General features: G+C 39.5%; 1 protein-coding gene across 7 annotated transcripts in view; it reads right to left on the bottom strand.

Annotated features, from left to right (window-relative positions):
• LOC114561358 (epidermal growth factor receptor substrate 15-like 1) overlaps positions 1-12,343 on the bottom strand; it is a 72,440-nt gene that overhangs the window by 17,586 nt on the left and 42,511 nt on the right. For 6 of the 7 annotated variants that reach the window (XM_028587355.1, XM_028587357.1, XM_028587356.1 and 3 more), the window contains exons 18-22: positions 10,576-10,681; positions 10,293-10,343; positions 4,878-5,014; positions 4,384-4,447; positions 399-544 (exon numbers count right to left, since the gene is read on the bottom strand). In XM_028587355.1, the coding sequence (XP_028443156.1) occupies positions 399-544; positions 4,384-4,447; positions 4,878-5,014; positions 10,293-10,343; positions 10,576-10,681 (504 nt within the window). The remainder of the gene's footprint in view (positions 1-398; positions 545-4,383; positions 4,448-4,877; positions 5,015-10,292; positions 10,344-10,575; positions 10,682-12,343) is intronic. The other variant, XM_028587358.1, reaches the window with a different exon arrangement.

Genomic DNA, 12,343 nt, shown 5'->3' with positions numbered 1-12,343 from the left:
ATTTTAAGACTTTTTTAAAGAACATGCAATGGGAGACCTTGCTATGACTATCCAGGGTTTTCCCTGCCATTATTAGGCTAAGGTGCAGCACCCAAGCCGTTTTTGGATACTACCTAAGCTAATGAATGTTAAATCAATGTGTGAATCAAACAGAACTTAATTACTTTTCGCAGATCTAATGATTGTAGTTGGAGCCCAGTGAACTTCTTAAGCAAGTTTTGTCTTTAAGGTTTTTGGATGTTATTGCACATGCTTTTTAATGAAAAACGTCACATATTCTTGAGGGAGGACCCTTAATCCCACCACCAAACACATGCACCTAAGTGACCCGCAAACCTAAGGAAAACACTGCTATCTACCCAAAGAGTGTTTTCAGGACATGTTTTGGCCTCTGGTACCTTATCGTAGTCTGGCAGCCAGCCAGCTCTGCCTTCAAAAGGATCTCTGGGCTTCGACATGAGGCTGAAGTCTGCAAACCCAGCCGAGCTGTTGCTGCTGCTGTTGAACGAACTGCTGCCAAACGGGTCCAATGTGCCAAACAGGTCTGAAAAAAGCAGTCACAATTCATTCATGGACATTCACAATCAGTGACCATAATTACTAGCTTACTTAAAATGTTACTTTGGCCCGTTTGATGCCATAGCTGAACAACATACATGGAGGAGCAAAAATTGGATACACCTTACAAATGCAATGCAATCCAATGCAACAAGACCACAAACTACAGCATGGATGGCCATAGAGTGTAGTCAACTGACACAGTGTCAGCATCTACTGAATTTCTAATTTGCACTTCTCCCACATTTTTTAAATCTCTAAATTGTATGTAATAAAAAGGAGGCTATTGTGTAGTTAACTGGCTTAAATCTTAAAGTGATGGTTCGGAGTGATTTCACCCTAGGGTCCTTTGCACCATGACATCGAGCCAAACACCCCCCCAGAAGCTTTTTTCAGCTGGGTCTAACATTGGGAGAGTTAGCGTAGAGTAGCGTTATCAGCTGAATAGCTTAGCGCAGGGGCTAATGGACCCACGTTTGTATCTCGTAAATGACCCCACTAATAATGACCGAAATGATACCAAACATCTACTGTAGTACAAATAGGTTATGTACTCATAAAACGATGGATTGGAAAGATTGTAAGTACACCAGAAGTTTATGAACACTTGCCTGCTGGCTTCTGCTCTCTGCTGTTGTTGCTGCTGCCGGCAGTAAGACAAGTGCTTAGGGCCGTCTACAAATTACAACACCGAAAAGAGATGCAACAAAAATATTTTTTAATTATTTAAATAAAAAGTGCTGTAGTATAACTAGCAGGAGACAAGTAATAACTGAGGTAAGTTTGGAGACATTACCTTATTTAATCATTAAATTAATAAATATTTTTGTTGTATCTCTTTTCGGTGTAGTAATTTGTACGCGGCCCTAAGCACTCGTCTGCAGGTAGCAGCAGCAGCAGCAGAGGCAAGTGTTCATAAACTTCTGGTGTACTTACAAACTTTCCAATCCATCGTTTTATGAGTACATAACCTATTTGTACTACAGTAGACGTTTGGTATCATTTCAGGCATTATTAGTGGGGTCATTTACGAGATACAAACGTGGGTCCATTAGCCCCTGCGCTAATACTGTAAGCTATTCAGCTGATAACGCTACTCTACGCTAACTCTCCCAATGTAAGACCCAGGTGAAAAAAGCTTCTGGGGGGGTAATTGGCTCGAGGTCATGGTGCAAAGGACCATAGGGTGAAATTACTCCGAACCATCACTTTAAGTGTTTAGTATGTAGAGGTTAATGGGTCACAGGGATCGGTCCTAGGCTCACAAAGGAATGTCAAAATGAATCATAAACTTTAACTATATTTTGGTTCACCTGCAGTGGGATTAGGATAAAAAGCCAACACCATTGGAATCCACTGAACTCAATCAACATTTATCTATGGAGGATATATTTATTCATAATTCAAATTGAAAGTCCAAAGAGAAAATGAAGCAAGATCAAATTAAAAATATTATTATTTTACTACGCTACTAGGATAAATCATGCCATAATTGAATTTGAAAAAGAAAAAGGAAACTGAAAAAGCAAAGTTGAAATGTAAAATGATTTATCTTTTTGAATTAGTAGTTACTGTAATTGTCAGCTGGAGTTTATTTCCTGAAATATGGCTCGTTTTCTGTTTGAACACATTGTCATCACTATTAACAAGGTTTAAAATGACCCATTTTTCAAATTTGGATATTGTTTGAAAATTGGAAATCAAATGAACGAAAAAGTACACTGGCCGTTACTACAGTAACTACATGAAAACTTCACTGTGGTTGAATGAAATGTCGTTTGTGTTTAGCCTACATCATCAGTTTCTATCGTCTAAAGTGAAACAAGAGGCCAAGCCAGCCTGGTAGCGAAGCTGCAGCCAGATGCTCCTCAACTGTGTTTCCCAGCAGTCAGCTCCCCCTGCTGTCCATACTGTGCCTCTGCAACCTTTTTGTTTCAGACCCTCCCACCAGCCTTTGGGCCACGCCTCCACTTTTGACATCCATCAGTGGAAAAGCCAAATGTTAAATCAAAATGGGAAAAGCCAAATGTTAAATCAAAATGGGAAAAGCCAAATGTTAAATCGAAAAGTAAAATGTTAAATTGAAATTGAAAAGCCAAATGTTAAATCAAAATATAAAATTAAAATGTTAAATCGAAATGTAAAATTCAAAAGATAAATCATTTAACATTTCAACTTACATTACATTTACTTTTTTAAATTCAATTATGGCATGATTTTTCCTAGTAGCGTAGTAAAATAATAATATTTTAAATTTGATCTTGCTTCGTTTTCTCTTTGGACTTTCAATTTGAATTATGAATAAATATATCCTCCATATTTATATGGTCAGTCAATAGATTTAAAACAAACAAAAAAAGTTCAAAAGTTGAATGTCCGTCTACATTTTTAGCCACACTGACAATGATGATTTTGGTCAGGCGGTCCACCATTTTGGTTGACTGAAATATCTCAAGAGCTACTGGATGGATTGCCAATAAAATGTTGTAGAGACAGTAGCCTCTACACAAAGGGTTCCTCAATGCTGGCAAAAAGAAGATCCGTCATTACGCTGGATTTGCTTTTTAACACTGCACCAAACAACGCTGCCACAGTGTGATTTTAGATAGCATAAGCAAAAGAGGCGTGACACGTAACAACACAACAGCGTTGGCGTTGTATGTTGTGTATGTGTACGTTTTTCTAATTATTAGTTGCAAGAAAATGTTATGTATTGACCGTGCAACCATTTCTTACAATGGTCTTTCTAAACAGCAACAGGCCTGCTTACAGACTGTACAAACTAATATGATGGGTTTACCATTCAAGTATACAACATTTTGATTCTTTGGTCATAAATGCCAGGCCTAAGCAGAGCCAGTGTGGATTTTTCATAGCTGTATTAACTAGTATCGACAATCTGAGTTGGGGAGCGAGTAAGCAAATGGGACACCTTTCCTCTCCAGCCATGGTTTTAATAGGCAAACCAACATGTTACCCTTAGTCTGAGCAAACAGTGGCCCCAGTGTGGTGACAGGCTTGAGTTTCTCCAATCACTGAGGCATTCAAGCTGACCCACATTGTGTATGTGTTTGAATGGACTGCATTAATATCTTGGAGGAAATTGAAGAGCTTGTCTTCTGTGAACAAACAGCTGACTGAAAAAGCTCCAGTGCACTGACTAACAGCAGATATAAATTCTTTCAAGACTCATGCCACCACAAAAACACCCTAACCACTGCCGGAAACAGAACTGACTTCACCCTAACCTCAGATTAGGATTGGAAAATTGCTCTACTAATTTGTCTATTTTTCTAAACTGCTGTACCAAGGTATACCAAGCTCACTATCCTTTTAATATCTGAGGTTGTATTAGACCATTGTAAGATAATCTAGTACATTAATGAGCAAGAGTATTTTATGGCAATATTGGATATTGGCGAGCACAAAAACAGATTCCTTACATTTTTCTATTAAAAAACCTTAAATTGTATATTGCTGTTGTATGCCTCTGCCAACCACTTTGAAGGAATAAAATAATAAATGGTATTAAGTGTAATTTTGTCATAATTAGCATATGTTAGTCCATCCATCCATCCATCCATCTTCGTCTGTATGGCCAAAAAAGTGTTTTGTGAGGTAACAGTAACCTTGACCTTTGACCACCAAAATCTAATCAGTTCATCTTTGAGTCCAAGTAGATGTTTTTGCCAAAACTGAAGAGATTCCATCCAAAGGGCCCTAAGACATCGCATTCACAAGAATGAATGGAAGGATAGGCCAGCATAAAAATACATGATGTCCACAGACAGTGTAGATGTGCTGGAATAAAGAATGAAATTATACCTGGTCCTTTGGGCTTTGAGTTGCTTGAGGAGAATGGGTCATTACTTGTGAAGTGACCTGTTTGCTGCAGGAAGCATAAAAAGGGGGAATAAATTAATTGTAAATTCTCTCAAGTCACAGCCAAACCTACAAATTATGTAGTGTTGTTTTTTACCATCTATATACAATCAGATTATACTGTACTGTTTGGGTGAACTGCAGAGCACGCGCTACCAGAAATCTCAAGAGATTCTCAGAGCACTCATCCATCCAACGGCAAATCCAAACTCAGCAGTTGTATTAGTGATCAAATATTCCAATTCAATTCAATTAAATTTTATTTATAGTATCAAATTCATAACAAGAGTTATCTCAAGACACTTTACAGAGTAGGTCTAGACGACACTCTGTAGACAACAATAATCCGTAATCTTAAAATCTGTGCCACTCTTGGGATTTTATATAATTATATAAATTAAAACTCCATGTTCTGGCCTTCGATCTTGAACAAGTACCTTGGAAGGTAACGTGGCACTTTTACTGAAGGGGTCTGGTGTTGAGAAAGGATCCATCTTGGTGGTCTTCTTGAAGAAATCTTCTGACGAAGCCTTGAAAGGATCCGTCTCTTTGAACGGGTCTCCTCCAAAAGGATCTGCAGCAGAAATGATGTATGACTTTAAGCTATTGAAATTCTCAATGTAGTGTATCTTAAAAGTTTCGTTAACCAGACAACAGGATCAGGCATTGCGCAGAAATTTAAAGGACAGACGCCAGTTTTCAAACATGTTCAAATAGCCTTTACACATAATCAGCAGCAGTATCGCTTTGATGACGGTGTGAGCCAGCAAATCTCACAGTAGCTTTATTTAAAGCATTGGACACCCCTTGGATTTTACGCCTCAACTTTAACTTGGTTTGTCTGTGACATTTCAATTGGCAACCAATGAGATGACAGCTGTTCGTAACGCAACATAAAAATAGAAATTTTGTTTGTGATCATGTGGAGAAGCCCAAAAGCATCGTTTTGTAGTCTGGGTTGACATCCACCATCTGATTGTGGAAGATTTTGAAGGTTAATGAGGACTCACCAATGAAACGCTCTTAAGCAGTACTTAATAATTAAAAAAACACTTAAGATTGTATTCCAGTAACAGCTTGGGCACACAAAAGTGTAAAAGAAATGTAAGTTTAATGTACAATTTGTTTCTCGGTTGATGATATGGATCTATTTCGGAACGCACTTGTTTTAGTCTATATCCACAACGTTCCACTTCCTGAAGTGCTCTGGTGCTGCAGGAAATTCCGCCAGATGCCTGTCTTTTGGCTAGGGCTGTGCAATTAATAGAATTTTGATTTTGGCTCCCAACGATCACCAAAATAGTATAATCGAGAAAAAAACTATTATTTTGCCATGTTTTGTTTTGCAAGAACACTCTTATTTTGTCTTGTGTTCTGAATGACGCGCACATCTGCACGCGCACATCCGACCCTCCCGAAGCCAGTCAGGGAGGCAAGTCGTGTGCATATCATCCACTGGAATTTAAAAACTTGTTTGGTGAGCAAAAAAAAAGGCAAAAGTCAGTTGTCAGGGAACAGCTAATGTTAGCTAACCCTGCGGTCCCTCTGCCTTTGCCCCCCCCCGCTGTAGTAGACGTTGTATTCCCCCGACATGCTGTATTCACCCATCCATCCATCCATCCATCTTCGTCCGCTTATCCGGTGTCGGGTCGCGGGGGGAGCAGCTCCAGCAGGGGACCCCAAACTTCCCTTTCCCGAGCAACATTAACCAGCTCCGACTGGGGATCGGCGTTCCCAGGCCAGGTTGGAGATATAATCCCTCCACCTAGTCCTGGGTCTTCCCCGAGGCCTCCTCCCAGCTGGACGTGCCTGGAACACCTCCCTAGGGAGGCGCCCAGGGGGCATCCTTACCAGATGCCCGAACCACCTCAACTGGCTCCTTTCGACGCAAAGGAGCAGCGGCTCTACTCCGAGCTCCTCACGGATGACTGAGCTTCTCACCCTATCTCTAAGGGAGACGCCAGCCACCCTCCTGAGGAAACCCATTTCAGCCGCTTGTACCCTGGACCCTGCTGTATTCACGTACTGTTTAAAACTTTTTCCAGCTTAGTGGGGGTGCATAGGCATACTGCTAAAAAAACAACATGAAAAAACATAGTAATGTTCCCTCATCATTTAGTTTTGTCGTTAAACTGTATGTAAATGAGCAGGGACGTTAAATCACCTGTTTCACGTAACGTTACCCTAAGGTATTGTCTATGTGCTGGATTTTTCCTAAGGTTAGCTAGCAAATAAGCCCACTGACGGCAACATTATTGTTGATAATTTGGCACAATGTTTAGTAATGACAGTAGTAGTGGTCATAGTGAGTGAACATGTGATGTGAGATGCACATTATGTTAGGTCTGTGGAACTGTTCATTAGCTGTGTAACGTTATTTGTGATATCTGTAAAGCTGAACCGACTCACAGTAATAAAACAGATTTTATTCTGATCCAAAGACTCTTTCTGTGAGATAAAGGACACAAACAGATTATACCCTGGACACTATCCACTATATCCAAATGTTAATGAGTAATCGTGTTAAATAATCGTGATTTCAATATTTACCAAAATAATCGTAATTATTATTTTTTCCATAATCGAGCAGCCCTACTTTTGGCCGATGTCCGTTTCCTTCAGCTTTCTTTGTGTTGTAATTTTAAACTCCGGTGGATTTATGAGGACTATGGTTAACTGCTTGTCAGAGCTCTGCAGGGTAAATCCAGACAGCTAGCTAGACTAACTGTCCAATCTGAGTTTTCTTTGCACTTTTGAACATACGCATGTTCCACCAAAACAAGTTCCTTTCCAAGGCTATTTTGCAGTGGGCTCCGTGCGGAGCTTTGCACCACCCATGGTGATTGTGATTGGTTTAAAGAATGCCAATAAAACAGAGCACGTTTTTCCTCCCATCCCGGAATGCTGTGTGGACTAGCCAGACCCTTCTCCGCAGCGCTGTGGAGGAAGGTCTGGCAAAGCGAGACTATACTTGTTTGACATTTAAATTGCTAAATGTTTACTTTGAGTGGTCAGAATAAAACATTTATGAAAAAAAAAAAAAATCACATAAAAGTTTAAAAACAGCATTAGCATTAGCATTTTGACCACATGATGCGTGTATTCTATTTTGTGTAAAGCATCAGCATGTTACAAGATTTTCATTACAGTTAATGTGATGAAACAAAAATTTTCCTGGTAATTAGTTTTGATATCTTCGATCGCATGTTTAATGACCTATAAATAGCCTAAGTGTTCCAATGAATCAGCTGTCCACACACCTCCCTGTATTATCTAGTCTAATACTTACAACGCCTATGTTATGCAGTATTGCAATCATAACAACATGACACATTCATTGCTCTTCTATGGTATCCAATATACGATTATGATAAGAGGCACCCTGTAGGTCATGAACCCAGGCAAGAGTTACTGATAGTCAGTGCTTTCTCATCCTTCACATCTAGCATCAGATTTCAGTGAGGTCTGACAGAAATGCTCTCCTGGATCAAATGTTTGCAGTTAAACTGGATATTTGCGTTGGATTCCAAGGAAAATCAGATGCATGATGGGGGTTTGCACCAAATGATCAACAACAATAAAAACTGGAGAAATGGATGCTTTCACATATAAAACAAACCCAATGCAAAAGGCATCGACTGAACAAGCAATAATGGGTTGTGTACTGCGGGTAGTTGGAGCAGTTTCACTGCTGCGTAAAAAGGGCGATTTGTATCGCTGATCTCCATCTACTAAACATAGAAGTGAAACTTCACAATATTACTGAAGAGGGAAGTGTGACACAAATCACAGTTGCACATATGTTTCACATATGTAGAGGGACATCAACACAAGACAAGGCTGCCAACACAAGCACAGGCCAGTCTTGGTAATTTGAGAGATTAAGATAGGGCTGGGCGATATGGAGAAAATCATATATCACCATATTTTTTTACCAAATACCTTGATATCGATATTGCAACGATATTGTAGGGTTGACTACTGCTATTTTCCACAAAATATTTACACTATGAGAGTTTGATAAATAATCATCGGTAATGTGGATATAATGACTAAGTGGGTAAAAGCAAATAATAGAACAGCTAGAACAGTCTGGTAGGTTCAGAAAATGACATCACTTTACTGTAATTCAGCCTTTAAAACCAGGAAAGACAACACTTAAGCCATATTACGATTACGATATTTAACAGGGAATTAACAGTTTTTGTGTTTTGTTTTTTTCAGTGGACCAGAAGAGGGTAGTAGTTGACCTCAGATTAGTCTATATCGACGTCAATTCATTTAGGGGATTGTTCTGGTTCCGCCCGAAGATCTGCAGGATGTCCCTCATTTTTGGCCGAATGTCTGTCTTTGTGTTGGTGTTCTAAACTCCGGTAGATTTATAAGGACTATGGTTAACTGCTCCTCAGATCTCTGCAGGGTAAATCCAGACAGCTAGCTAGACTATCTGTCCAATCTGAGTTTTCTGTTGCATTTTGCAGAAGCACCGTTATTGCGTCCGATGCTTAGCGCCGCCCATGACTATCGTGATTGGTTTAAAGAAATGCCAATAAACCAGAGCACGTTTTTCTCCCATCCCGGAATGCTGAGTGGACTAGCCAGACCTTCCTTTGCAGCGCTGTGGAGGAAGGTCTGGCAATGCAAGACTAACCTCAGGTCATCTTGGGACAGGTCTGCTTCCTGTCTGAACAGAGTCAGAACTAAACATGGAGAAGCAACAAACTCCAAGAAAACTGCAGGTCTGCTGCAACTTTCAGTTCTTTTAAATCAAGGCTAAAGACATTTCTTTTTCATGCTGCCTTTTTTAAGCAATTATTGATTTCTTACACTGCGCTGTAACTTTTATTCTTGTATTTTATATCAGTTTTATTCTACTTTAATTGTTTTTTATTCTCTTTAACAGATGTTGTGTTCTGTGTAAAGCACTTTGAATTACCTTGTTGCTGAAATGTGCTTTACAAATAAAGCAGCATTGCCTTGCCTTTTCCTAGGTTAAAGAACTGATTGACCTTCTCAAAAAAGCATCACTATATCATAACCCATGAAAAATATAATACCATACAGGTATATTGGATTATCTGTATGAATGTATCTTATTCCCTTCACAATCGCAAAAATGTGAGCCTGCTGATTATATTTCTATAACTTTTAAAGGGCAGGGGAGAATATTGCACAGGTGCTTTATTAAGCGATATTTTAGTATATGTTTTAAGTATATTTTATATTTATATTTGGATTATGCTGCACAAGTAATTTGAAAGTCTCAGATTAAGGCGCATGCTTTGTTTAATGCTAAAGCACAAACAGTTGAATAAGGGGGATTGAAAGAGCAATAGAGTAATGATTATTAGAGCTGCAAAGATTAATCAATTAATTGATTAGTTGTCAACTCTTAAATTAATCGCCAACTATTTTGCTAATCGATTAGTCGGTTTGAGTAATTTTTTAAGACAAAAGTAAAAATTCTCTGATTCCAGCTTCTTAAATGTGAATATTTTCTAGTTTCTTCTCTCCTCTGTGACAGTAAACTGAATATCTTTGAGTTGTGGACAAAACAAGACATTTGAGGACGTCATCTTGGGCTTTTGGGAAAGACTGATCCTTATTTTTCACCATTTTCTGACATTTTATAGACCAAACATTTAATCGAATAATCGAGAAAATAATCAACAGATTAATCGACTATGAAAATAATCGTTATTTGCAGCCCTAATGATTATTTCATGCCAATAATGTATAAATCCAAAGACACCAAATTTCTGAAATACTAATGTCATACACATGCATGCACTGAACTGAAATGCTGGTGTGACCGGGTCTTAAAACGGATCCCCTGTCCCCTAAGGAAATACCTGTGGATGTTGATGGCGGCTTTGCAAAAGGGTCATTTTGGAAAGGGTCACCTAAAGGAGAGAGGAGGAGCAGGAGGAAAACAAAGAGGAAGACACAGAAGATGGTCAGAGAGCAACTCAAAGCTAAACACAATACAAGCTGCCTAGAGGACAGAAAACCAAAGATTACCAGAGCTGTAAACCAGGGGCAGGTCTGGAGGGGGGGGCCCGGGGTGGCCCCCCTGAAATATGATTACAAGTGATAAACACAGGGGGGAAAGTGAAAGTAAAGAGGGATGATAACCTTTGAATGGGTCTGTTTTGAAGGGGTCTTCAGTGTGGAAGGGGTCTGTGTGAAGTTCCTGAGGCTGGCTGTTGAACACAGATGGCTTCACTTTGAATGGATCCTCCTGTGGTAAGAATACAAGGGAAGAAACAGTGTTGCTCCATGTTGGTGGCTGATTTGCAGTGATAACACAAAGAAGAAAAATAAAAGAAAGTTTAGGTGGTATTGTCTTTGGCACAAATGTCCACAAACAAGAGCCTGTTTCCACACGTCTTTACTATTCTTTAGCTCTCGTGTCACTTATTTGATAGCTCCTCGACTGCTCGGTCCCCGGCTGAACCGCAAGTTGTTCTGTCCCTCCTGTCCACACACACCTGGCCAGATTCCTTAAAAGGAACACGCCGACTTATTGGGAATTTAGCTTATTCACCGTAACCCCCAGAGTTAGACAAGTCCATACATATCCTTTTCATCTCCATGTGTGCTGTAATGCTGTCTGACGGCTCCAGCGGCATCAGGCCAGCACAGAACATGCAGGTGAATGGTTCCAGTAATCCTACTGCTCCGAATAAGTGACAAAATAACGCCAACATGTTCCTATTTACATGTTGTGATTTATATAGTCACAGCGTGTACAAAAAACAACCTAAACATGAGACACAGCCGTCTTCTAACTGTAAACAAACCGGGAACTATATTCTATATTCTAGGAACATGTTGACGTTATTTTGTCACTTTTGTCACAATTCGGAGCAGTAGGCTAGTTGGAACCAGTTACCTGCAGGATCTGTGCTGAGCTAAGCTAATGCTGGAGCCGTCAGACAGCATTACAGCACGCACGGAGATGAGAAGGGTATGTATTGACTTGTCTTACTCTGGGGGTTACGGTGAATAAGCTAAATTCCCAATAAGTCGGCGTGTTCCTTTAAAGCTTCTGTGCCTGTTTTCAGGCATTTTGCCTCAAACACGTGTGCTTTTTTAAACAGGCACACCAGAAGTCGCAGTTTGCATGTCGGTTTAGTGACTATTTGCTCCTTATTGCAAATGCACACAAAATGCCAAGATACAGTTGAATCAACACACTCTTAAAACAGTTTCAACAAAAAACTACATTGTAACCTTGATGGAGGTATAAGGTAGGATAGATTGCAGAAGTTTTGTATTAGACTGCATTAGTTTTAGCGAGGCGTATAAACCTAATAAACTGTCAACTGGGTGTAGGCTTATAACTAAGAACAGAGGAAGAAAAAAAATTTGCAATAATTATCAATGATCACAATATCCATAATAACACTTTAAAATGAGCAAGAGTTTAACTGTGGTTGATTATTGTGGAGTCACTTATGACATACGGTATGCCTTGCACCCTTTCAAAACTGTCCGACACTTGTCCTGTACAATGAGATTATAAGCAACACGTCACATCATCTCACTTTCAGTTGGACGGCTTAAAAAAGTAGTTTAGATATTTTGGACTGTTGGCTTGTCTATAACCCGTCTAATCTTCTGACTGCTCTTGTTTCTTGACCCACCTGGCTTTATTGTACTGATGTCTTTCTGTTCCCAGATCAGAGCAGTTACTTTGGCAATTACAATAACATATGTCACAACTGGTAGAAAATATGAACACAAATATGAACACAATTGTTTTTTTCCCCCCTGTATTTCCGGTTTTAAAGCTTTAGTTCGTAACGTTTTGATATTAATATACGTCCGTTACATTCAAGCCATTGCCAAATTAGTTCCTACGAAGCTAATTAAGACTATCAGCTCCACACAACTCTCT

The sequence above is a fragment of the Perca flavescens genome, chromosome 9 (assembly GCF_004354835.1).
Source record: "Perca flavescens isolate YP-PL-M2 chromosome 9, PFLA_1.0, whole genome shotgun sequence".
NCBI classification, from domain to species: domain Eukaryota; kingdom Metazoa; phylum Chordata; class Actinopteri; order Perciformes; family Percidae; genus Perca; species Perca flavescens.
Note: the sequence above shows the minus strand (reverse complement) of the source record. Positions and strands in the feature narration are given on the sequence as shown.